The sequence below is a fragment of the Heterocephalus glaber genome, unplaced genomic scaffold (genome assembly GCF_053883595.1).
Source record: "Heterocephalus glaber isolate CG9 unplaced genomic scaffold, H.glaber_assembly_v1.0 deba00001498, whole genome shotgun sequence".
NCBI classification, from domain to species: domain Eukaryota; kingdom Metazoa; phylum Chordata; class Mammalia; order Rodentia; family Bathyergidae; genus Heterocephalus; species Heterocephalus glaber.
Window position 1 is genome coordinate 7,206,845 of NW_028258321.1, and position 27,786 is coordinate 7,234,630.

Sequence of the window (27,786 nt, forward strand, 5' to 3'; positions counted from 1 at the left end):
AAGAGAATCTGAAATGCCTTTAGTCTTAATTTCCCAAACAAATCATCAGGTAAACCACAATGCTTCTATCATTATATGATTTTCTCCTGGGGACTGAACTACATACATCTCCTTTCCTGTTTTTTGAGACAGTGTCTTACCCAGTCAGTAAGCTGCCCAGGTGAGGCTGGAACTTGCAATGGCCCTCCGCCCCCATCATGCTGGGATTGCAGGTGTGCACCACCATGCCCAGTGGACGCTCACCACACTCCTGGCTACCGTGGCTGTCCTCATGACAGCCCGCCCTGTTCCTCCAGGGTGCACTCTCATCTTGCTTTTGCCTTTCACTCAGCCCAAGCTCGCTCTGCAGAGCCAGTTTCTTGCTCACTTTTCACTTTTACTTTTTCAAATAAATTTTGCTTCCAATCAATCAAAAGAATATATATATATATTTGCTCACCAAGAAGCTAAATAAAACTGGCTAAACACATAAATAAATTTGCCACTATTTTCACTTAGGCTGCAAAGTAAGCTATGATTTGATAAATATTAGGCAATGGTTGCCACGTGTAAGATCTTAACCCCTTCTTCATGACTAGAAAAATGCAGATACTCATTTTTTGGTTTTTTTGGTACCAGGGATCGAACTCAGGACCTTGTGCTTGCCAGGCAGGGACTGTGCCTGCTGAGCTAAATCCCAGGCATCATTTTTTACTACAATTTCATTTTTTTTTTGGTACCAGGGATCGAACTCAGGACCTTGTGTTTGCCAGGCAGGCAGTGGAACCACACAGCTAAATCCCCAGCCCTAGAATTTCATTATTAAACATGTCTGACTACAAAAATAATTTTAGATTCTACATTTCCAAATATACTAATATTTGTCAGTATGAAAGATATCACAGAATAACAGATAATAATACAGGCTATAAGTCACAGTAAATTTATATACTTACCATTTCTAATTGTTATTTCCATCAACGTACTTAAAATCTGCACCGACACAATACAGTCTGTATGAACTGACATCATCTGTGCAAAGTACATCAGTGACAGTATCAGAAAGGGAAACACGAGCATCTAATATTTGTGAGGTGCATATGAAGGTGTTTTATGTGCCTTCCATTTAATACTTAACAATAACCTTATGATGAGTGGTCCTCATGACTTATATGAGGGCATAGACACAGAGAAATAAAATACTATGTGCAATGTGACAGGTGATACATGGAAGATGAAATCCAGGTTTGATTCCAAAGTCAGGAGTTTTCTGCTCTTTTTTTTTTTTTTGGTACCGGGGATCGAACTTGGGTCCTTGTGCTTGCACAGCAGGCGGTGAAACCACTGAGCTACATCTCCGGCCAAGGAGTTTTCTACTCTAACATGTTGCTTGTGTTTTTAAAACTTTCTTAGGGCCGGGGATGTAGCTCAGTGGTGCCGCTGCCTGCTGTGCAAGAGCAAGGACCCGAACTTGATCCCTGGTATAAAAAAAAAAAAAGTTGTTCAATATCACTATCAAAGACATGCAATGAAAAGCAACAAAAAGCTACCATAGTTGACTTCAACACTGGCAAATATCAAAATATTAATAATATTGTGTTCACAAGAGAATTAGAAAAGAGGCAAGCCGCCATCTTTTAACAGTGTTATTTAGTAAAAATTTTAAAGAAATTTTAGTAATACTTAGGCAAAATCATTGTACTTTAAACTTTCACCTAGTCAGCTTTTTTACTACATGAATTTTGATGCAGAGACAAATTTTTGGGAACAAAATCTCAAGTTAAAAAAAAAAATTTAAGACTAGGGTACAGCTCCGTGGTAAAATGTGTGCTAAGCAGGTATGAGGCCCTAAGTTTGATTTCTAGAACCAAGGAAGAAAAAAAGGCTAAAAGTAATATAATACATTGAAGGTAACAGAAAAGTGGGTTTGTACAGGACACACACTGTACTCAATTGTTATCTTTTTCTTTCGCTTCGGACCCACAGACTGAGTTTATAATAAATTTACACCTAAAATGTAAGCCAGGTGTCATATAGCACATGCATGTAGTCCCGGGCAGAGACAGGACAGTGGGTTCAATACCATCCTGGCCTATGTAGTGAGTTCATATCAAAAAAACAAAAACAGGATGAAAACAAACAAGCAAACCAACAAACCTAAAGTCTAGGAAGGGATAATCCAAACTGATCTCAATCAGGTATATGGCCTATATAATTTAAAATGTCTCTGCCATGTGTGTTAAGTTCTGCCAGTAGACACGCTGTACACACAACAGGTTTAGATAACAATCTTTCCTGATGTGTGATGAATTCTACAGTGAGCAATACATTAATTTTAAATGAATAAATGTGAAAATAAGTATATACAGTGGTGGGTGTGTAGGTCAGTGGCAGTACTTACCTAGCAGGCATGAGGCCCTGGGTTCAACCCCTAAAACCACCAAGAAAAGGTATGCACAAAAATCTAATGTCTACTGAGATTGGTTTAATTTTGTTTCTTGAGCTGGGGTCTATATGTTGTCCAGGTTGGACTCAAACCTGTATACTCAAGTAATCTGTCTCAGCCTCCTGTATAGCTGGGACTACAGGCATGCATTACTATGCATGGCTGAGACTGGCTCAAATAAATCATGGTACAGCCTGGCAAAGGAATACTATAAAGCCACTGAAAAAGATAAAAGGATAATATATGTGTTGAGATTAAAATACTCAATAGTTCATTATCTGAAATAAAAAAAAATTACAAAACATATTCACACACTGTGTTTAAGTTAGATAGTAATTTTTGTTTGTAGAGAACAGTCTAGAAACACTGGTCAAAATGTCAACAGTGGGCCGGGGATTTAGCTCAGTGGTTCCGCCGCCTGCCTCGCAAGTGCAAGGACCAGAGTTCGATCCCTGGTACCCAAAAAACAACAAAAAAAGTAAACAGCTCTAGGTTTGGGAGGAATTCAGCTTGCTTTATAATTTTTTCTTTTCTTCTTTTGGTACTGGGGATTGAACTCAGGACCTTGCACTTACAAGGTAGGCGGTGTCACTGAGCTACACACCTCAGCCCTTAGATGAGAGTAAAGACAGGCACAGTGGTGCACACCTGTAATCCTAGCACTCACTGTGTGTAGCCCAAACTGGCCTTGAACTTGTGGTGATCCTCCTGCCTCAGTCTCCTGAGGGCTGGGATTACAAGTGAGCCACCACACCCAGCTATACCTTTTAAAAAGCTAATTGAGGGCCAGGGATTTAGCTCAGTGGTTTGGTGTCACAAGTGCAAGGTCCCGAGTTCGATTCTCCATACCAAAAAAAAAAAAAAGCTAACTGAATAGTATTAGGACAAGAGCATTACAATAAATTTGGACACACTAAAAAAATACAAGTTGGCAAAGCCTCTCCATGAAAATGGATTTGGAACTGACAATGAGAAACAGACAAGGCGTCTAGCACATAGAAAATACTTCATAAAATGGGCATGGTGGTGCATGCCTGTAATCCCAATACTTAGGAGGCTGAGGCTGGAGGAGGATCACTGAGAATTTAAGGCCAGCCTGGGCTACACAGCAAGTTCATAGTGAATTACATAGTGAGACCTTGCCTCAAAAAGCCAACAAAACAAAACCATACCACTTCATAAATGATTATTACCCTGGTTCCAAAAAAATAATATGAAGAGAGTAAAAACCTCCTCAGATGGACAGTAAACTATAGATACACACACACACACACACACACACACACACACACACACACACACACACACAGGTATTTTCTGTTTCATTTTGCTTTTTGAGACAAGGTCTTGCTATGTAATTCAGGCTGGCCTTGAACTCATGGCAATCCTCCTGCCTCAGCCTCCCAAATGCTGGGATCACAGGCATGCACCACTACGCCTCAGGAGTGTAAACTGTATTCATCGGTTTTTATAGCTATGATAGGCCCACATAACAAGATGAAAATTAACATGGACAAATGCAAAGTCTGATTTCTAAGTTAAGGAAAAAAATGCACAGCTAAGAGAATAATGAAGACAGCAAACAAGCTTTGAATTACAATACGAATACACAGGCGAGTCAGACAGGAGAACTGCACTGGGAACTGCAGCTTGGACAGGCCTATCAAGGACCTGTGTCCATTTATGGGGTGCAGCATCCTTTTGGGGTGACACTGATGAGCAAAGTCCTTTAGCAAGATCATCAGAATAGCAAGAGCCTGGAGAGTGTTCAGTGGAGGAGAAGGACAAAGACCGCAGCAGTTATTTCAAAATAAAGAAACACTCAGACACGAGGCCTGTTAGGGAAGCTTAGAAAAGGTAATTAGTGCCACTAGAGTGAAACCCCAGGGAGGCCAGCTTTTTGGTTTGTTTTTGAGACAAGCTCTTGTTATGTAGTTTGGATTGGGCTTGAGCTCACTATGTAGTCCAGGCTGGCCTTGAACTCACAGCAATCCTCCTGCCTCAGGCTCCCGAGTGCTGGCACTACAGGTATGTGCCACCATGCCTGGGTGGGAGGCAAATTTTGATTAGGACTGTTAAAAAAAATAATTAAAGGGTCCACCTTGCGAGTCTCCCACCACTGAAAGCAAATGTTCCTGCCTGTTCTCTCTGCATTACTTGCTCTTCTCTCTGCCTAAAATGCTTCCCTCAAGAATGGATAATGATGTGGGTTTTTTTATACAACAAAGTACTACTCTGCCATAAAGAAGGATGAGCTTGAGACATTTCTAGCTAAATGGAGGCACCTTGAGACTATATTTTGAAATAAATCCGACAAACTCATTTAAATACTGCACTGTTTCTCTGGTGTGAGAAACTTTTAAGTGGAAATAACTAAAATGCATGATAGATATTGGGAAATGGGAAGAAAATGTTCAGATGAGAAGGGGAACAAGGGAGGGGCGAGGGGGAAAGGAAAGAAGGGACTAGAAAGTAAAAATAGAAGGAAAAAATGTAAACAAAGCTTTTGTAAATAAGGAGGGTCGAAGAGTGGGAATGGAAAAAAGAGAAGCAGCAAGGTATATGATGCACAGGTACAAATTCCCTATGATGAATGTTAGCATTATGTACGTCTAAAGTGTACCAATAAATGTTTTGATTTAAAAAATGCAATGCTTCCTTTACACAGGAGTGAGTCCCTTCCCATCACTGGCTTTCAGATTGCTAAGTCTCACTGAAAAATGTTGGGAAGACACACCTTACCTGGAGCATGTGTCTATTTACTGAGTGAGAAAGGGGACCCTTCAGGAATATTAACTGACAAGTTACTCCTGTGTCCAGATCTAATCTTAACAGAAAGGGCTTCACCAACTACCTTATATTAAAAAAAAGAAAGAAAACCTTCTCTCCCCCACTAGTATTCTGTTATCTACCCCAGCCTCCTTTAATTTTGCTCACCGCACTTATCATCTGCCATACCTATTTATAAATGTCCACAAACTTGCTTACTGTCTCTCCACTATACTAGAATGTGAGCTTTCTAAGATCAGACACTGACTCCTTTTTTACTGCTGTTCTCTCCAGTCCTCATACAGTTGGCACTCAAAAATGCCAACTACAGACGCTGGGTGCACACCTGCGATACCCACAGTAGGGAGGGTGAGACAGGAGGATTGACAAGAGTTTGAGGCCAGGCTGAAACACAAAGTGCTGTCTCAAGGGGGAAAAAAAGCCAAGTATATTAAAAAAAGAATGAAAGGTTATAGTAGTAGATCTCTCCTCTGCTTAGAGCCCACAGTAGGAACTCCATTTTTTTCACTTCTCAGTTCACACATAATAGCTATGGTTCTCTGATGCCAATGATAGGGGGTGTTTTTGCAGATATCAACAAAATTTTATTTATAGGGCCGGGGATTTAGCTCAGTAGTTTTGCCAACTGCTGCGCAAGCGTAAGGACCCGAGTTCTATCCCCGGTACCAAAAAAAAAAAAAAAATTTTATTTATAAAGCTGTTCAAAAACAAGAAAATTCTGGTTCCTTTTCTATGAACTATCCCAAGTTGGGGACAGAATGCTCTTTCATCTCAAAAAAACCAGGTTTTGGATGATAGCTTTTCAACATAAACCAAAGACACAAAATCAAGCTGAAATACATGTAACGCTTTTCTAGTTCATATATACTTGGATAATCTTGTAATAAGTTTCTTCAGCAACTGACAGTGTTGAAAGAAAATCTGTCTTGGGGTAGTGTTCTAAGAAGTCATTAGCAGCAGTGGTAGCATCATTAGTAGTACTTCCGGAATCTATAAAATCCCAAAGCTATTGCCAAGCAAGTAAACACTGAGGCTGCAAGATAACGAATTGTCTCAAGTTTGTTAGACTCCATCAGTGTTTTTAGGGAAGCAATTTCAGTGTCAATTTTATTAATGGTCTCTGAAATAACACTTTTGGTTTGGGTATCCTTTCTGGTAAATTCTGTGGTTGCTTCCATAAGTTGCTTTTCTTGATCTGTAAACATATCTGCTACTCTGCTTCTTTCTAGGTTGATGTCCAGTTTATTATCTGCTCTGATTCGGCTGGTTTCATGTATCAGTTGTTGTTTAACTTGATCTAATTCAATTTTCGTTTTCTCATTCTCTGCTCTGATTTACAAATTTCACTTTTTTCTAGGATGTCCACATCTTTCCTGATAGAATCCAAATGAGCCATTAGCTGTTGAACTGTTATTTCCTGTTGCGCCTGAGTGACCATCTCCTTATAGATAGTATCCAGGCTGACATTAGATAAAGTGGTTAATGCTGATACAATTGTTTCTGCTTGTGCTTTGTCAAATCCATGAGTTTCTAAATCCAGAACCAATGCATGGGTATCAAAAGCTAATTTCCTTTGTTCTAAAGGAGTTATGTCCACTGGCCTCCTATCATATCCCTCCTTGCTTGTAGTGGTCAAGAAATCTCTCTGCAGGGCCAGCGAGAAACACCCCTGCAGAGTTGAAACCCAGCGGCCCCCACTGCCAGCAGAGCGCAAGAGGCACCAAGCCCAGGGACACTTCATGTTCTCACCAATGAGAGTTTTTAAAAATAGAATTCCCACAGCAAACTTTTATATGTTGTAAAAGATTTTAATACTATGAATTTTTTCACCTAATATATATTTTTCATACATTTAAGATTTTATTAAAGCAGAACTACTCCAATAACCTGAGAAAAAAATCTGTCTTTCATAATCTTTCCTATCTATGGAAGGACAATAATTCCAACCTAACTAGGCATTGCATACTGGTTGTCAGTATAGAACCTCGTGTAGCATAAAAAGCTGTCCCGGGCCTCCAGTCTCACCAGTCTCCATTACTTAATCGTGAATTGATGTCTTCTGAACCATATAGACATTAAGAGGAATAAAATTCCACATGGATGATGTTTTTTGCTGGAAGATCAAAAATATCTAGAGCAGCACCTGAACTCTCTCTACAAAATCAACGATGCCACTGGCATTTACAAGTTACCACTTAGACCTGGGCGTGGTGGCACACACTTGTATCCTAGCACTCTGGAAGGCTGAGGCAAGATTGCAATGTGCATCCCAGTAAAAGAGACCCTGTCTCAAAATTTAAAAATGTAAAAAGGGATGGGGATGCTGCTCAGCGTGAAGGCTCTAGGTTCAATTCCCAGTAACACACACATGCACGTGCACGCACACACACACACAGTTACCACTTATATAAAGCAAAACCATGATAGCTTCTTAAGTAGTAAACATGAATGTAGAAAAGAAAACTGGATTTATATGATGTAGTTAATGGGTAAATTTTAATTAGAATTGAAATCCTGACAATCTATACAGGTACTACAATAAACATGAAAAAGTTAAAAAGAAATTATGTATTTAAACATTAGATTGCTTCTAAAACTACCTGTAACATTGACTTAGTAGTGTGACAAACCTGTCTGACTGTGTTAAGCATTACTGGCTATCCTGCAAACAATCTTTGCTACCACTTTGCCATCTCTTTAGGGTGACTTCTTGTCTTACTCTAACTTACTGAGGTCATGAGTTTGATATTCAAATTTTTTCTCTAATAATGCACAAAAAAAATTATGTTCAACTTCCAAGTATTTTTCTTACCCGAAACAACCACTTTAACACAGGTACAGGACACTGGACATAATGATAAGCAGAAGTAAGGAAGCCTTGTGTTGTCAAAAAAATCTGATCTGTTTTTCCTGATCTGAAAAAAAAAGGAAAATCAAAATGTTACCTTCATGGCAAAAATCACACTTCCACTACTACCACCACACCTAACATAATTAGGGAATAAGCAAAAGAATTATCTTCAATCTATGGATGTGGACTTTATACTAGTATGGATGGGTTATTCCTAAAACAAAATGCAACTGATGGCCTAATGCTTACTCCATCTGTTGGGTTGGCTCCACACTTACCTGTTGGACAAAGCAAAGTGTGCCAGCAGTGTTTAGAGGAGAGCACATCATTTTTTTTTTTGCCGGGTTGGGAGTATACTTCATAGAACTCAGTATTAGAATTAATGCGATCTCTCTAAACCTGCATTATGCCCTGGGAGAAATCATAACAACTTGGGCATTGTGATAGAGATTACTAGTTGACAATATTAACATCAATTTTTGCCTTTGTTAATAACTGAGCCCTAAGTTTTAACTGGGCATACTGGCTGTCTGAAATAAAAATTACTTCCCTGCTTTCCTTGTCGCTAAGCATGCCTATGTTGAGGAAATTCTAGTGCGGTGGGAGATTTCTGGTTATCTGAACATAAAGGCTGGAACTCCCACAGACTGAAGCAGTGAGGTGCTAAAAATGGAGGAGGAGGAGGAGGATTATGTGATAAAAATATCACAGCAGCTTCCATATCAGAGAGAAGTATACTTCGTGTTTAAGTCTCTGCCATTCTAACAGTTACTGCTGTTACACAGTTTTTAATCCTCATAAAAACAAAGGATGTGCTAAACCACTATCAGCACACCTGTGATTGAGAAAACATAAAGAGAAAGACTAATAAAAGGCATAGGAAATTAGACAGGCACTAACAGAAATTAACTGTTGCCCCAACCCCTCCATCAAATTCAGGACCTTGCGTCTGTAAGGCAGGAACAGCGCTGCTGAGCTAAATCCATGACCTGGAAATTAACTGTTTAGAAGACCATGCTGGACAGAATTTCTTTTTCCTTTTTGTTCTTTATTCCCTCCTTTTTTTTTCAAGTAGTACTGAGAATTGAACCCAGGACCTCATACTATGCAAGAGCTCTACCAGTGAGCTACATCCCTAGTCATTTTTTATTTTTATTTTGACAGTGTCTTATGAACTTGCCCAGGATGGCCTTGAACCTGTGCTCCTCCAGTCTCAGCCTCCCAAGTAGCTGGGATCAGAGGTATGCACTACTGTCCATGGCAGGCAAAAGTTTTCTAATTTTTTTGGTTGTCTTTTTTGAGACAGGGTCTTGCTATGTAGCTCAGGCTGGTCTTGAACTCACTTTGTAGCCCATGCTGGCCTCAAACTCACAGCAATCCCCCTGCCTCAGCCTCTCGAGTGCTGGACTATAGGCATGTGCCACCATACCTGGGTCTTAATTTTTTTATCCAAAATAAAGCAAAGTGTTTGTTTTTTACTTACTTGATTTTTATTTTTATTATTTATTTATTTATTTATTTTTTAGTTCTTTTATTGGTACATTTTAGGTATACAATTCGTTTATATTTATCACTGGGTGCTTATACCTGTACATGATGTAACTTGGTTCTTATTTTTTCCTCATTACCTGTGTACCCTTCACTCCCTCCACCCTTCCCTATTTACACAGATTTCATTTCCATTTTTTTTTCTTTTCTCATAGTTTTTCTACTTACTTGAGAATAAGCTTTTCTACAGCACTTTGTCCGATAAAACCAGAGTCTCTTAAATCCAATGTATACTGATTGAAAATCTTTCCAGAATTGAGGAAATTAAATATTTCTTCACCTGGGTGATGATCAGGAATAGCATCAATTGTAACTGAAAATTTCTTTAGAAATTCTCTGAAATAAAAAAGTTAATGAATACTGAATAGTTACAGTACATGTGGTTTGTACTTAAAAGTTGAGTGCAAAGAAAACTTTTTTTATAATTAACGGTAACCCCAGATTAGACTCACTTTTGATAAAGTCAAAAGCCACTAAATGTGTCTGCATGAAAAGGAGCAATAACCGGAAGAAAGACAAAATGTGTAAGTTGGCTTGAACATTTGCCTTCCAGCATCATCACAGATGGATCTGAAGCTCAGCATACATTATTCACCATATTAACAGCTGTCAGGGGCTCATTTATTTCACAAAACCTAAACAATGTGAAAGCAACAAGGCATGTGTGTAAGTTATGAAAAATACTTTACCTGTGTTCTTCTAAGAGGTCATCCTCATCATCCGTACTGTCTTGATCTCCAATTCTAATTGGAGATTTAATGCCTCGACCCTGCCTTATGTCTTCTTGTAGTTGCTTCTGTAGTTCATCTAGCCTGAGAATCAAAAGAATGCTAGGATAAAGTTTACTCTAAAAATTAAAAAAAAAAAAAAAGCTTTAGTTGGTGTCTAAAAGCAGCACAAGTGGCACAAGGGAAAATCCTTATTAGGTTCCCTATCATATGACAAATTATGTTATACTATAGGTTGCATCACATCTCCCAAATACATCATGATGTTCAAAAGAGCACACCATCACATAAAAAACTTGAATATAAGACTTATAGCTAGGACTTCCAGAATGACCTGTCCAAATCATCAGAGGATAGGAAAAGAAAAACAGCAAAGAAGAAAACCATTAATTTTATTGCCCTCTGTCATCTTTAGTGCTCCTCTGAGGTCTAAGAGAGTAACAGTCTGATGGTGCCAACTAGGCTTCCTAGCAGCAGCTTGTTGTCACTGTGGTCATCATCTCCCTAGCCCTAACATTGAGCACCTACTACATGACAGTGCAGTACTGAGGGCTTTGTGTGTTAGCTCTCTGAATCCTCAGCAACTCCTGGGTAGCAGTTTATTATTATCAACGTTTTAGATGAGGAAACAAACATCAGCCCCCATCCTTTTTAGCACCACTGGGGATCAAACCCAGGGACACTCTACCACTAGTCACATCTCCAGCCCTTTTCATCTCTTACTTTTGAGACAGGATATTGCTAGATTGTCCTGGCTGGCCTTAAACCCTGCAATCACCCTGCCTCAGCTTCCTGAGTACCTGGGATTACAGGCATGTGCCTCCACATCTGACATACACTGCCTCCTTTTAAATTTTTTTGGTGGTACTGGGGATTGAATCCAGGGCCTCTGTACTGCACTACACCCCTAGCACCTTGTATTTTGTGACAGGATCTCACTAGGTGCCCAATCTGAACTCTAGATCCTATTGACATTGCATTTTTAAATCAAAGTTATTCTCTGCTCCAACCACAAACAATGCATGGCTTACAAAATGGTAAAAAACCAGTAAATATACTGTTTTATCCCTACAAAAAGTCAATCATCAGATTAAACTAACATCTACCCCTTTGGTCTGAGCAATGCTCAATTTTAAATAAGCAACTTCGGATTTCACATCCCTGATCTCCTGAATTCACCAAATATTTAAAGAATTTTATAATAGGGATAATTTCTCTAATTATAAATTCAAAGAGGAAAAAACTTTGACCTAGTAACTGTCTACAAAATTCCTATATTTAGCTCTTTGGTCATCAAGTTTGAGATACACATATACCAACTTCTTATAATCAAGTCAGGCAAACTTTCAGTGAAGTCCTCTGCGCTAGTTTCACAGCTATGCCTTGGATTAATGAGGAATATATTTCCCCCTTCATATTAGTCTTAACAGTTTGTAACAGTGGTGGCAAACCTATGACACATGTGCCACAGCGAGCTGTTTGTATCACTGAAAGCTCTAAAAGGTTCGCCATCACTGCTCTATGACTACGAGTCATGAAGATTTTATTAGGGAAATTATGACCCTGAACTTGCTGATTTTTCTGGCTATGGGTGTTTTTGTGGGATGAGGTGGGTATTCATAATTTTGAAATCTTCACTCAAAAAAGTAACTTGATAATAGAAATATGTCTAGTTATGCTGGTTTCAAAACTTAGATTTGGTGAACTAATGTTTAAAAACACTTTATCTGTGTGAACAACAGAAAAACTAAACCTGATTAAAAAAAGGCAGAGAATCTGCCCAGCCATTCCATCAAAGCAGCTATGTAATGGCTAATGGCACATGAAAAGATATCCCATATGTTCAGTTAGTAGGGAGATGCAAATCAAAACCATCATGAGGTACCACTTCACATCTACTAGGACAGTTATCAAAAAGGAGGAAAGGTAAGTGTTGGAGAGTACACAGAGAAAGGTAACTTTTATCATTGCTGGTGGGCAACAGTGTGGCAGTTCTGCCCAAAATGAAACACTTACCTTATGATTCAGCAAGTCCATTTATAGGAACACCCCCAAAGTAATGAAAAGGTGTGTCTTTATGATATGTACACTCATATTCATAACAACATTATTCACAATAGCCAAAGAGTAGATAAAACCTAAGTGGCCATAGATGAATAAACAAAATATGGTATACACATAATAATAAAATGAAATGGTCAACCATAAAAAGGAAGCAAATTCTGACACAATCTTGCCATTAAAGAACAATGAAGATATTATGCTAAGCAAAGTTAGCCAGTCATAAAAGGACAAACACTGATGATCCCGTGTATACAAGTATTTAGAATAGGCAATTTCAGAGAGAAAGAAAATAGAATGTTAGTTGTCACAGGCAGGAGAGAAGAGAAAAATGCAGAATTATTGTTTAATTGGTATGTAGTTTGAGAACACAAAAGTTCTGGAGTTGGATGATGATAAAGTTGTACAATAATGTCAATGTACTTAATGAACTGTACACTTAATAAATTCTACCCATCCTTCTGATCAAGGATTTAATTAGCTACTAAGCTGTGATCAACAGAAAGAAACTTTAGTTAATGCAACCCACCATATACTATACAAACCTGCCTTTTGCGTGTGTGTGTGGTGCTGAAGATTAAACCCAGGGCTCTGTGCACACCAGCCAAACACTCTACCATTGAGCTAAATCCCTGGGCCCCTAAACCTGGACCTTTGCTTTTTTCTTTCTCTCTTTCTTTCTTTCCTTTCCTTCCTTCCTTCCTCTCTCTTTCTCTCTCTCTCTGTCTCTCTCTCTCTTTTTTTTTGGTACTGGGGATCAAACTCAGGACCTTGTGCTTGTGAGGCAGGCAGTGGAACCACTGAGCTAAATCCCCGGCCCAAAACTGGACCTTTTCATCTAGTCTATGAAGAGAACCCATATTTCTATCACAGATGACAACAGACGAACTACTATAATGGTATAAATGCAAAATGTGTGCTGATTTCTATTTTTGAAGGTAAATTTATGTATTTTTTATTTTTATTTTTAAGAGGCTTGCCATTGCATTTTTAACACATTCTTTTTCAAGGGACTTTCTCATCACTGTAGAGTTCATTACAGCATTATAGTAATAGAATGACATTCTTTTCACAGCAAGGATTTGGATGAATGTGTTTTTGTGTATCCATACAGTGAGAAACTAGGGAGGCTGTAAAATGAGCAAAGTAGACCTCTATGTATGGATAATGAATATGAACACAAATCAAGGGACAGGTGTGTATCACACATATATATGTATACATATATATAAAAAAATATTTATAGAAAATAACTTCATATCTATTCATCATAATAAGTGATTTTTATCTATGGAGTAGAAATAGAGGAAGGCAGATGTTATAGGCTACTTTAATTTTTCCAAGGCACAGCTGTTTCTCCTGCAATAAAACAGTGATAATTTGGGGATTTTTAGAGGATCAGCTTTGACTTATTCTTACCTGACTTTATTCCATTAGCTTTTTTTTTTTTTTTTCAGATTTTATAGAATTTAAAAGGATATAGAAAGCATATTACAAAAATATTTTTTGAAATAAATTTGACAACTTCTAAGAAGTACCTTGGAAGACAAATTAATGAAACTAACTATGGAGGAAATATAAAATTTGAATAGCACCTATTAAAGAAAGTATATTCCTAGCTTGAAAACCTATATGACAACAGCAGGCTCATATACATTTTAACTGATAAATTATATCAAACATTTAAAGCAGAAAAAAGAAGGAACACTTCTCCCCTCGTTTTAGGAAATCAACATTGTGCTAATACTAAAACTGGATAAAGATAACAGAAGAAAAAAGTATGAACGTAGATAGAAATTTGTTTAACAAAACAATTAGAAGTCAGATCGGGCAGTATGTAAAAAGTGGTTTTATTATAGGGATGGCAGTGTTGGTTTAGCACTGGAAGAGCCACCCCCATAAGTCATCATTTTAACAGAGGAAAGGAAAAAGCCATACGATCCTGTCACTAGTTGGAGAAAAAGTATTGCACTAAATTCTATAGCTGTTCATGGTAAAAGCTATCAGGAGACTAGAAGCAGAACAGAACCTTCTCAACAGATCAAAGACATGTACTCCATACTTTCAGCAAAAACACCTTATATAAATGGAGAAGATACAGTGCTTCTGAAGGTAAATTTAAAGCCAGCCACACAAACAAGCAGTATATTAAATTTAGCAAATTAATCCTGATGCTAACCAACCTTTGTGTGTCTTCCATTTCCTTCACTAGACGCTCCAAAGTATTTGTGTAAGTGCCACTATGAACATGCTCCTAAAAGAAGAAAATTCAGAATATTTTACGACATATCTTAGCAGAAAAAGTAGGGTGTTTTCATTCATTCAGAGTACTAGTAACTACTTCCTATTTCAATAACCTGGGCTAGTATGACACTTTTCTTAAAGAGGAATTTACACCATCATGCTTTTTTTTTTGGTACCGGGGATCGAACTCAGGACCTTGCGCTTGTGCGGCAGATGCCGGAACCACTGAGCTAAATCCCCGGCCCACCATCATGCTTTTAATCCAGTATTTTGTATTGCAGGCAATTTGGTTTTACTGTTAAGAAAGGTTCTCCTTATAGAACTCTGCTAGCTTTAGGATCTGATTCCAAACACCCAAGAGCTCTGTGGCGACCCTTTCTTTAGTTCTGAGTTCTAGTTTAGTGGATTCAAACTAGTAACTTTTAGGTGTTACCATGAAATACTAACATCTTCCCCACCAAATTTTAAAATTAAAATTTAATTCAGCTTATTCCCAAGAAAGAATGAAGCACTCTATAAATAAAATTGCACACCACAATTAACAACATTTCTACACTCTACCTTCATTTACAGCAGTGGTCTCCAAAGCAGGGGGTGTGCAAGGTGATCCAATGGGGTGCAGGAAGAAAATAATAGAACTTCTATTTATATGGAACTTCTATAGAAACTCCAGTAGAACTTAGTCTATAGTAACTTCTATAGGAAAACACTCATTTTCTTCTTTTCCCTTTTATATCCTGGTTTTTGCATATGCTTTAGAAAGTACATAGTATTAGAGTGGTACATGTATATACATCTACAAATACACATACAAATTGGGGGACATGCTGAAAAATTTTTAAAACTTAGAATGTGTGTGTGATCAAGAAAGTTTGGAGACCACTGATTTACAGTAATAAAAACTAAAGATATGGGAAATTAATTTACCCACCAAGAATTATACTAATTTTCATCCTAATTATGGGTTGTAAAAAATACTGAATTTTAAAATAAAACTTAACAATCTATCCTTTTTCACTAATCCATCTTTTTCCTCAAGTAAACATAAATGTTACAAAATTACTTACTTTGTAGTCTGGTGACTGAGAAGGAAGCCCCTTCGAAAGAGCAGGAGGCTTTGCTGAAGTTGTAGGAGTCTGACTGAAGTTCAAGGCCATTATTTCTGCCAGTGATTCTAATGGTTCTTCTTCCTCATCACTGTCTAGGTTGTAACCTAAACTTTCTTCATCACTATCAAAATCACCCCTTAATTTTCTTTTCAGTGCATTGCTACCTGCACTGGAATTTCCTGAACTCTCCTTATCGGAAGGGGCTTTATCTGGAGGTGCTGTAGGGCTTGGGTTACATGGCACAACTTCCAGAGAAGTCTTGGTAGAAGTGCCATATTCTGCACACAAAGAGCCCTCAGAAATTTTCCCTGAAGGCGTATTAGAATCAGTCTTATTAGTCTTTGCTTTGTGTTCTCTGTGCTTGGAGGATACTGCTGAAGGCCCAGAACAATCTTTAGATGAGGAACGCTCTTTCTCTTTCTCAGGACCTGGGAGAGCGCAATTTTGAGCGTTTAATGGCACCTGAGAGGAACCAGCACTGGGAACACGGTTAAGTAAAGGCAGAGGCTTTGTCTCTTTCAACGTCTCGGAGCTAGCACTTTTCGTTTTCTGAGGGGTGCTAGCTTTTTTACTTGTAGACTTTTCCTGAGGTAAAGACAGATGGGGTTTTTGTATCTTAGTCTCTTTGGTACTTGCCGCACGGATTTGGTCACTATTCCTGGGAGAATGGTGGCCAGAATTTGAAGGTGCCAAGCCTGTAGAGGAGCAACCAATTTTATCACTCGTTTCCATGGATATATCCTCTAAACGCAGCACATCACCAGGTGTCTTCAGTGCAATATGTCTTATGAATTTTTCTTTCTGTTGTGATCCATCAGGACGCTTCTCAAGGAAAGGCTCTTTTGCTTTTGGTATCATAGATTCTCTTGTGCTTTTGAGATCTGAGTCCACAGAGTTCCTTTTTCTTTTGTCAGAGAATTTATTCTGCTTAGAGCCTGGTAAAATTCAATTTTTGTCAGATTAGTGAAAAGTACACAGTCTTATCTGAGTAAAGCTTATTCACTGAGTGTCTAGAACACCCTTACAAAATAATCAAATTCTGAAAGTTTTAGATTGAAATTATTCATAACATTTGGAATGAATAAAGAGAATAGTCATTTATCTCCCAAATTATAAAGAGGTGTCCAAGAAATTTAAAGCTAATGATAAATGCTCATTTTCCATTCTAAATCTATTAAAAGTGTACCACCTTAATAGAATTAAAAGTATCATTCCGTAAAATATAAACAACCACATATTTGCACCAATGAAATGATTCCAAAGGTATTTCCCCTCAAAATAAAATTAAGCTCAGGACTACCTAGTTCCAGAAATTTAACACTTCCACATCTAAAAATATAGTATCTTCAAACACATATAGTATAAGTAGATGAAAGTAAATTTTAATTTATTAAAAATAAATGCACCTGGGCCGGGGATTTAGCTCAGTGGTTTCACCGCCTGTCTTGCAAGCGCAAGGATCAGAGTTCGATCCCCAGTACAAAAAAAAAAAAAAAAAAAAATATGCACTCATTATATAATTATAATTAATCCTTTCCATGCATGTACTTCCACTGTCTTCAGCTATGCTATGGGCTGTGTACCCTAAAAATGATATGCACAAATTCTGACCCCTATACCACAGAATATAACCTCAATTGGGAACTGGGTCTTTACAGACATGACTGAATTAAACTGAGGTCTTAGGGCTGGGGATTTAGCTCAGTGGTTTTGCCGCCTGCTGCGTAAGCGCAAAGACCCAAGTTTGATCCCCGGTACCAAAAGATAAATAAATAAATAAACTGTCTGTCCCAATGCAGAATGAGTGGTGTCCTTATACATAGGGGAAATATGGACACACACAGACATGCAGGGGGAGATAACAGTAAAGATACCTAAGGGAAAGATTCCATGTGATGGAAATGATACAGCTACAAGTAAAGGAATTCCAAGCATCTCAGGCCAACACCAGAACTGGAGAGTTAAAGGATTCTTCCTGGAGTTGTCACAGGCAGCACAGCCCTACAGACACTCTATGACTTTGGATTTCTAGCTTCCCGAACTGCAAGGCAGTGATTTCTGTTGCAATGTTAGAACTCTGCTGCAGTAGCCCTAGGAATCCAATGTTGGGACAGGCCCTGGCCCTTTACAGAGGTTGGAAAGTGCAGGCTCTGGTGACTATAAGCAGCAAGCAAGCGAGCAGTTTTCAAGTGGCTTTGTGGTTTGAATTTTTCTTTTTGGTACCCAGGATTGAACTTGGGACATTGTGCTTGCCAAGGCAAGCGCCGGAACCACTGAGCTAAATCCCCAGCCCCAGCTTTGTGGTTTGAAGCTGACAGTCTGTGGTTCTGACACCTGGCCCTGTGTAGGCAGCACTGTCCCCTCCTAGTAGAGGTTGCCATCCCTACCCAAACTCCGTTATCAGCCCACAAGACCAAACCCCTAGCAACAAGCCCAATATCCAGTCAACCAAGAATCGACGGGGGTGGGGGGGTAGGGGGTGTAGAGACAGCACCACCGCCCCAGATTCAGTGGTGTCTCAATTCTGAGCACCTCCATTCCTTCCCCAGAGTGGCTTTGTATTGCTCCCTGAAATACCTACAACAAAATCACTTCCCCTTTGCCCTAGTCTTCTGGCTCCTCCTCCTCTTTCTCCATCATAGAGACAAGCCTAGTGAGGGTGAGTCTGGGGACCCCTAGATCCCAGACCCATCAGACGTAACACTAAGAGAAGCTGCCTTTATTTATTAGTAACTATACTCAGATATACTTCAAGCATCTATATTTGCATTAACCAGTTTTTGTTTTTGTTTTTTTTTGGTACCAGGGCTCTAACTCAGATTCTTGCACTTGCAAGGCAGGTGCGGTGCCACTCAGCTAAATCTCCAGCCCCTGCATTAACCAGTTTTAAAAAATTCATATTGTGGGGCCAGGTATTTAGCTCAGTGGTTCTGGTGCCTGCCTCGCAAGCACAAGGTCCCCAGTTCGATCCTTGGTACCAAAAAAAAAAATTTATATTGTGCTTGAAAGTATTATTTCATTGATTCAAATTCAGTAGACCTATGGGTACAGTTCAGTGGTACTCAGGGGCAGAGCACTTGCCTGGCACGTGTGAGGATGTTGGTTCCAACCCCAGGACTGAGTAAAAACAATAACGAAGATACAATGCACACAATCCCCCACGAAGATACAATGCACACAATCCCCACAAAACATTATGCGGTTATTCAAAGTAAAAAGGATTATCTTACAGATGTCCTTGGAATGTTATAAAAACAGGCACGTTTGTATCTGATATACTAGGAAAAACTGTTTTGGATCATGATGAACAGTTTCATACAAAGAATCTTCAATATAACAAGATCTCAATTCCAAGAATTTAACATTATGAATTGTTGATGTAGCCAAAGAGTCAGAAGGAGAACACTGAATATCAATATGAGAAACACACTGTAAGAAGCTCTTGAAGGCAGAAAAAAAGTCAAGACAAACCACAGCTTATGCATACTAAACTCAGGGACTATTCTTTATGGTCTTACTCTTAAACAATTCATGTCTAGAAAAGAAGTGCATATCTAAAAAAAGTTGTTTCAAAAAGCAGTGCCATTAAGATGCAAATCTATTTAGAAATTCATAAATTTAATTTTGATTCTACCTGAAGCAGGTTCCCATGAATCAGAACAGGATCTCTTTCTCGAAAGATGTCCATTTTCCTATTAGGAAAGAGAAAAAAAGAATTTCAAGCTGCAAAGATGTGAACTTTTCTTCATTAATATTTAAACAGATTTCTACACTGAATAATAAAATCACCTATGTTAAGAGATAAAGACTAAATTCTAAAATAAAACATTTGAAGATCTTAAGTTTTAAAATGAAGGAGGCAAGCATGGTAGTACATGGTTGTAAGCCCAGCTGCTCAGGAATGAGGCAAGTTTGAAGCTACCTCGGGCAACTTAGGGAAATCTTGTCCCAAAATTTTAAAAAAGGGGCTGGGGACGTAGCTCGGTTCTCTCTGGACTCAATCTCCAGTACTGCAAATAAATAAAATAAAAGGCATGCATTGGGGGTGTAGTTTAGCAGCAGAGCACTTACCTAGCAAGCACAAAGCCCTGGGGTTCAATCCCTAGCAATGCCTGTGCATACACACACACATGCGCGCACGCGCGCACACACACACACACACACACACACACAGACATCTGTACCATTAAAAAGTAAACATCAAGTCAGTTTTTATAATGCTAATTTAGGGACTTACATTAATAACTAAAAGATGATACAACTTGAACTCTTCAGTACCTGTTTAAGGGCTGATGCATCACCAAACACTGAAATCTTACAAAAACAAACCAAATATTACTTCTATTTAATTAATTAATTAATTAATTAATTTCAGGTACCAGGTATCAAACAGGACCTTGAGCTTGCAAGGCAGGAGCAGTGCCACTGAGCTAAATCCCCAGCCCGACTAACTTCTACTTACCATTAGCAAATCTCACTGTAAAGGCATCAAAGTTCTTATAAATAAGCCTTAGGAACTACATCTTCCAATAATATACAATGCTACAATCTACCCACTCCTAGAATGTCTTAACTTGGCTTATTTTGGTCAACCTAGTTTTAAAATTTCAGAGCACTCTCTTGACATATGACCTTCCTTTATTTGCTCTGACTTTCCACGGTAGAGGGACAACTTTTATGTTAAGTTCAGTTTGTTTTTGTTTGGGTTTTTTTGGTACCAGAGATCGAACTCGGGTCCTTGCACTTGCGCAGCAGGCAGTGAAACCACTGAGCTAAATCCCCGGCCAGTTCAGTGTGTTTTTAAAAAAATTTGATGTGGTTAAGATGTGTTTGGACAGTCTCTTAAGACCTATAATCAATTATTTAAGATCTCTATATAATCTAAGCCAGTAATTCTCAAGCTTTCACGTATATCAGTAGCAGACTGCTGGGCTCTACCTCCACTAGCTCTGATTCTGTGCATCTGAGGTGGGATCTGAGACATAATTCTGGCAAGCCCCTATTCTAAAATATTTCCTGCTCTTTTCAATTTTCCATTCCTCAAGTATCTCCCTTCAGCAGATCATAACCTAAAAATGACTATACTTGCCTCAAAGAACAAATGTTTACTTTCCTGATTAAACAAGATTTTTATCCCGGTATGAAAAAATTAGGAGCAAAAAATCCTACTTCACTGAATTAATAGAGGGATGTCAGAAGAAGCCTAATGAGACCATGTTCAAATTGCAAATTCCCTTAAATATATCAATGTGATGTGACAATTATTGTATATTTTTAGATTGTTCCAAATGATACAGTACAGGCAAAGCTAATTAAGTAATTATTGCACATACCAAGTTTGAAAGATTACTTTTTCCAGGTATATCACTCTGTTTACTATGTTCCTGCCTTGGTTTACATTTTCTTCTTGGACTGGCAGATTTTAAAGAAAGATTACTCGCTTCTGAGAAGGAATTTTCTGAGTTGATTTTCTGCTTCATTTGCTCCTTTCTCAACTTCTTTAATTCTCGTTCTTTGCAATATGAAGCTAGCGACCTCTGAAAACTAGTAGTTCCCAGTGGGCTTTCTCCCGGGTGATGCCTGGAAAGACTGCTCCTGCTACTAAGACTTGCAGAGCTGCTCTTGAAGATGTCAGCTTCTGTCACCATGGTTGGCTTTCTGGAGTCCGCATTAGTCTTTCCTCCATCTCCATCATTTTTCTCCCTGCTATTTTCATGAATAAACAGTGACTTCTTTCTCTCTGGAGACCGATGTTTTTTCTTCAGGGCCTTCATTTCTTTAGACAAATAATATGAATGAGAAACACTGAAATTTGTTCCTTTTGAAAAATATTCAGAGACCAGTGACACATAAGGCCGACGGGACTTGTGTACACCACGATCTTTATGCTGCTCTTTAACACCTTTCATCAAAGATTCTATAATAGGGCTTTTTCCCGATGGCATTCTTTTGGGTTTAGATTTTTTTGGTGAGGATAGTTTCCTTTGAAACTGCTCTGTCCCCGTGATGGATAATCCACTTCCTCCATATTTGATGTTTGTTTTTTGTGGCGAATCCAACATATGTCTCTCTAAATAGCCAATTAAAACATACAAATTGCATGTTATTAAAAGTAACACAAACTTACGTCTTACATTAATATTGATCATTACTAAAATACAAAACTATATTAAAGCCATCACAGAAATTTTCAAAGCAAAATACATGGGTAATGATACACATACTTTTTTGAAGGGTAAGAGAAATTAAGACATAGCTTACTTACTAACAGTCTTACATAAATCTCCCTTTTGCTATAGTACATTATGTCCCTATACCTCTTAAGTTACTGTATTAAGAGAATCAAAACACTATGCCTTAAGGGCTGGGAATTTAGCTCAGTGGTTCCGCTGCCTGCCTCACAAGTGCAAGGTTCTGAGTTCAATTCCCGATATCAAAAAAACCAAAAACCAAAACAAAACACTATGCATTATATGCCAGGCTTAGGCAGGAGGACTGCCATGACCTTGAGGCCACCTTGAACTTCACAGTGAGCTCAAGACCAGCCCAGGTTACATAACAAGATCTTGTCTCAAGAAAAAACAAAACACACAAAACTGCACTATAAACATCATGGACTGGAATATTTTAAGTGTGAACACATAACAGCAAAAAGACTATATGTAGAACTCGTTTATAAAAAACCCACTGCGGGGCCGGGGATTTAGCTCAGTGGTGCCACTGCCTGCCCCGCAAACACAAAGTCCTGAGTTCAATCCCCAGTACCAAAAAAACCCCCCAAACCATTTACATCTTCATTAAAACCCTGGATTTTCAATTGTGAAGTTTAATCAATAAAAAGTTTCAAAGTTGAATCCATCTCCCTTCTCACCTCCAAAATAATACAAAAAATGTATTAATATAGGCATACCTTGTTTTGAAGCCGGTTTGAAGAAATCTATAATTGACTGCTTCCTGAAAATAAAAGCATAACTAATATGGGATCATATAAGCAAATAAAATCTCAATAATTTAGACTAAATGGGGAATATTAGATTTATAAAATACAGGCTAGAACTCATCTGGCTTAACTAAGTTCCAATAATGGCAACGACTTTGGTATGCTACAAAAATTGAAAATGATGAATGATTTTCTGTAGTTTATAAAAATACAAGTGAAATTTATATAATCTATAGTACTAAAATGGTAAGAATGGAGTGTGGATTCGGGGAATTGGTGCAGAATGCTATTTAATACTGAAACATAGCTACATGGTAGAATGAAGGATCTCAGAGATAGGCATTAATTTTGTTTGTTAATATCGCCAGTGACTGGTATAAAATGGAGATTGTAAAAAATGGAGTAAAGCCTGAACAGGCCCTGATAACAACAGTACAGCAGATGGTAGAATGACAATATGAGTGATTTGGCTGATCTTGGGAGGCAGCTGAAGGTGCTGGGCAGAGTACTACCCTCTATACTTTAGGGTAAGTTGTTGGTCTAAGTAACAGCAAAAATTGGCGTGGACCCAGGGATTTAGCTCAGTGCTTCTGCCGCCTGCCTCACAAGCAGAAGGTTCCAAGTTCGATCTCCGGTACCAAAAGAAAAAAAACTGGTGTAAGTCTTCACATCTAGTGTTTTAATTTTTCATTTTTGGGCTTTTTTGACAGGGTTTTGCTGTGAAGATCAGGTTTGCCTCAACCTTATGGCAATCCTCCTGCCTCAGCCTCCCAAAGGATGACAGGCATGCACCACCATGCTCACCTTAAAATTTTAACGTTATCTTAAGAATCCATAAGATATTCACAAAAATAACATATTGCCTAGGAAAACCACAAAAAAAGGAGATATGGAAGTTAGTTAATCTAAGTTAAAATAAAAGGTTAATGACTCTTATTAAAAGATTTTAGTTCCCTCAACTGGGCACAAAATGAAATAGGATCACATTACCAGAACTTGTATTCTGATATTTTTCACGTGTTCAGTTGTCAGTCACAAGAGGAGGATGTCATATGGAGAAGAAAAAATTAATTTTCCGGCAAATTTGGTGAAAATGTATTGTTTTTGTTGAAAGAGAAACTAGTGGTTTCTCTAAACATTTATCCATCTTGAGGCTGGAGTACTCAGTGAAAACCTTAACAACCCAAATCCAAGATTAAGGCCTTTCCTACATCGAGTACACTTTAGTCACATTTGAAGAGCAGTGCATAGGTTTAATGACAGTCCATCATGTTTGTTTTGACATGTTGGTAGATAATCTAAGTGATAATGAGATGAATATGAACAACAGGTGACAGTGGAATATATGCATTTGTTTACAAAAAAATAAATTACATTAGCAAAATTATACCAGTTAAGGAAGAAATACTGAAGGGTCTGTATGATGCCTTGTTACTGGTGAAGGAGGTGCAACTAATTCAAAGCAAGATTATGTTTTTATGTTAATTATTGAATGTAACACTCTATGTCTTCTCTAAAGTATTAGCTCTCAGGCTCCTTTGCATTTAATATATCAGAAAAAAAATGGCTTTGGGTAAAACACACAAGAGACCTGTAAAAATAACCACAGGTGTAACTTTCAAGTGTTATTTCTTCCCTAAATTCACATGCACAGAAATGTCTATTCCTTATTTATAACTGGTTAAGAATACCAATCATACAGCTTCACAAACCCTTATCTGAAACTTCTGGGGCCAAATGTGCATTAGAATTCTTAATTTACTGGATTTTAAAAAGGGAATAATTTAAATATATTATGTAAAGCCCCCAGTGGAGTCTGATGCCACAAGATGTAATCAAACCCATCACTATTCTCCAGCAAACATTCACACTTAATGGAATAAAAACTATACACAGCCTTACATTAGTTCTGGTCAGGTTGGCTGCCAAGTAAGACGTGACGGTAAACTTACTGAAGTAAATTTGGCTTTCATAACTTTCTGACTTTCACGATTAAGATAAGGGATTGTGGACCTGCACCACCATGAACATACATTTACTGTTAAGCTTGTTACAAGCTTTTGAACTTAAAAGTAAAAAAGACAGTACCAAGTTCATAGGGAATGTAAACATGTTTTATTGTCAGAGGATGTCATTTGATCAAATTCCCCATCTTTACACAGCTCCCACAAAATCTATACAAAAATCTGACCTCTTGGAGAGGTATAGTTATTGGAAGAGGAAACAATCACATTTCAAATCTGTATGTCCTTCTAAGTGATGAATTATCGTGCACACTGGACTACAAATCCGTAGTTTTCCTCACTTCTTACGTAATTTCAACCACAGTACTGAAAAGGTTCTCACTGCTACCCACCAGGATCAGACCTGCCAACTGCAGAAGATCACCTAAACATGCGTCAACAGTTAGGGCCCCGGGTCCAGCTTTCCAGGACAACCTCGTCCCGGACGGACGGACGGACGGACGGGCAGGCCGCAGCCCCGCGCGACCAGACCGCGGGACCCCAGGCCGCGCTCCCGTTAGCCCCCGCGCGGGGGCGGGGCGAGCGGCCCGGAAGCCAGGCCGGCCTTCGCAGTGGACGGCGGGAGCCTGAGCGGCGTCCGCGGCCTCCCTCAACCCTGCCCCGCGGCCCAGCCCCTTCTCCAGCCCTCTGCACGGTACCTGTCCCCAGGACTCTTTGCTGTCTTTCCCGCAGCGGCAGGGGCGGTACCATCGGGTCTCAGATGGCAGCGCGGGGGCGACGACCCCGGGGCTGGGGACGAGGGGAAACCTGGCCTAGCGGGCATGCAGCGCCTTGTCATGTCGGCGCCGCTGGCGACGGCGGCATGAGCTGTGGACGGAGAGCGTGGGTGCGTGGTTGCCGTCGTGCCGCTGGGACTCGGGGACGCTGTCGGAGCAGAGGTGGGCGGCACCCGCTTCTCTCTTCATGGCGGTTCTCTCGCTTCGGAAGTGACCGGAGCGAGCGGGAAGGACCGAGAGCCCAGAGGGGCGGGCCTCACTGGAGTACTCGCGCTCTGGTTGGCTGGCACTGGAGTCATTCTGGCGGCAGCGCAATAAGAAGCCGTAACCTCTCCGGAGGAGGTGGTTGTCAGGAAGGGGGAGGCGGGAGGAAACCGCCCGCTCCGGCCCGTCACGTGTGCGGAGGCCGATGCGGCCTCGCGGCCGCACCGGACTTCAGCGGCCGGCGCCTGGGCTGTGGTGCCCCCAGTCGAGCTACAGACAGCCCAGTTATTTGTTACATCGGCACTGGTCTGTGCTGTGACCGAGTGCCCAGGAGGTTGTGCAGCCAGTCTGAAACCGGCCGCGAGGGTTTTTTAAGTGCTAGCCGCAGCCATTGTTTTCTTTCAACTTTTAGTTTTCATTAGTACGTATTTGCAGTGGGTACATGATGGTCACATCTTGGTGGGGAGTGGGTATATGTACGTGACACGTCTCAATTCTTTTTTTCCGTCCCCTTTCCCTGCTTCCTCCCTCCATTTGCAAATGATCTCTCTTCCTGTTCACTGCATCTTTTATTTTCGCATCTTAGTTTATATTTCGGTTTCTCATATGAGAGAGACCATGTGATATTTAAGCTTGTATGTCTTGAGTATATTTTAAGAAGGAAAAACCCGACATTGAAATAAAGTTGAACCACAAAAGCATTTTGTTTTTCACGAGTTATCAAGGAAGTTCCCGCAGAAGGCTTCCATGGGGATTTTTATAAAAGGACGCGGAGTCAGCTTATAGTAACCATAGTAAGTGTTGACAGCGTAGACTAGTCCAGTACCAGTTGCCTCCAGCCCTCCTTGGTAAAGGGCTTGTGCTTGGAGTCTGTTAGCCAGGCTTTTCCTTACAAATTGAGAGACTGGCCCGAGTCTATACAATGAGTATATTACTTTTCTGGGAAGTTGTAAACCATAGACGAAATAACATAAACTGGATAGTTCAGATTCTCTCGTGTGTTTGGTACTGATTATTGTTCCCAGACATTCTGGCAGTGAATTTAACTTATCATAAAGTCTTCAGAGACAGGGCAGATACTGTTAAATAACTGTTAATAACCAAGTTGTCAATCTCCAGGATGTCCAAGCTTAAATCGCCAAGGGTGTTCAATGAATTGGATGGAGCAAAATCTTAAATGGCACAAAAGAATTTGGACAGATCTGTCAAATGTACTGTTCTGAGATTGAATTGCGCCTGTCACTAAGCATCCTGGACTGACCTGAAGTTCACCTCCTTTCTCTTCCCTAGTAGCCCTCAGGATGAAGAATTAATGAGGAATGAAGTGACCAACAGGGTGACAAAGGGTAGAAGAGAAACTATGAACATAGAGGGCTGTCGTCATCCACGAAGTTTCCAGGCTAGTTCTAGGCAGTGGTAGTACAAGGAAGGAAATCCTGAAATAAAGGGCACTTTTCAGTTCCTTGGAAATGAGAATTTACTATACTGCTTTTATATGAGCATTGTTCTCTACATAAAATAAGCCAGTGTGATGGGGCACGCCTGTAATCCCAGTGCTTGGAAGGCTGAGGCAGGAGAATTGCTGTGTTCGAGGCCAGTCTGAACTACATAGTGGGACCCTGTCTCAAAAATCAAAATAAAACAAAAAAAAAGGGCCGGGGATTTAGCTCAGTGGTTTCGCCACCTGCTGCACAAGCACAAGGACTGGAGTTCGATCCCCGGTACCAAAAAAAAGAAAAAAATAAACATGATAGTTACTGAAAATGTGTTGAAATGAATAATGGCTTATGTATTTGTTTACTAAGGACTTTCTGTATATATTGTTTTTTTGTCCTTTGACTTAGTGCTTTCTGTTGGCTGTTTCTACACAAGAAAGTTTCTACTTCTGTAACAGCACATCTACAAAACATTTAGCCAGATTCGTTTCATTCCATGCTCTCCATAAAAAGAATAATGCATAAAACATTCTGCATGATCAATTAGTTGCTTTTCTTGGATTATAGTATTTGAATCATCCAGCCTTCCAGGTATCACTTTAAAGTCTGTATTCATGCTACTAAACAATACTATTCGCATTTTCTTAAATCTGAGCAACAGATTATAGGTTAAGTGAGGCAAGAAATCCCTTGATCAATAAATGGAGATG

At 39.3% G+C, this 27,786-nt stretch overlaps 1 protein-coding gene and 1 pseudogene across 6 annotated transcripts in view; both read right to left on the reverse strand.

The window, feature by feature from the left end:
• Slf2 (SMC5/6 complex localization factor 2) overlaps positions 1-25,659 on the reverse strand; it is a 50,754-nt gene extending 25,095 nt beyond the window's left edge. For 2 of the 5 annotated variants that reach the window (XR_002389783.2, XM_004866314.3), the window contains exons 1-10: positions 25,359-25,651; positions 22,667-22,710; positions 21,090-21,826; positions 19,391-19,448; positions 15,715-16,691; positions 14,587-14,657; positions 10,304-10,426; positions 9,783-9,950; positions 8,028-8,130; positions 936-1,011 (exon numbers count right to left, since the gene is read on the reverse strand). Coding sequence is in view for 4 of the 5 variants with exons in the window: in XM_004866314.3 (XP_004866371.1) it covers positions 936-1,011; positions 8,028-8,130; positions 9,783-9,950; positions 10,304-10,426; positions 14,587-14,657; positions 15,715-16,691; positions 19,391-19,448; positions 21,090-21,826; positions 22,667-22,710; positions 25,359-25,498 (2,497 nt within the window). In the remaining variant the exon portion in view is untranslated. Of the gene's footprint in view, positions 1-935; positions 1,012-8,027; positions 8,131-9,782; positions 9,951-10,303; positions 10,427-14,586; positions 14,658-15,208; positions 16,692-19,390; positions 19,449-21,089; positions 21,827-22,666; positions 22,711-23,500; positions 23,560-24,792; positions 25,071-25,358 lie in introns of those variants that run through there. The other 3 variants (XM_004866316.4, XM_021245611.2, XM_021245612.2) reach the window with 3 other exon arrangements.
• LOC110346024 (coiled-coil domain-containing protein 90B, mitochondrial pseudogene) lies at positions 1,019-8,021 on the reverse strand (annotated as a pseudogene). The gene has a single exon (XR_015440684.1). The product of XR_015440684.1 is annotated as a coiled-coil domain-containing protein 90B, mitochondrial pseudogene (transcript).
• Positions 25,660-27,786: the final 2,127 nt, after the last annotated feature.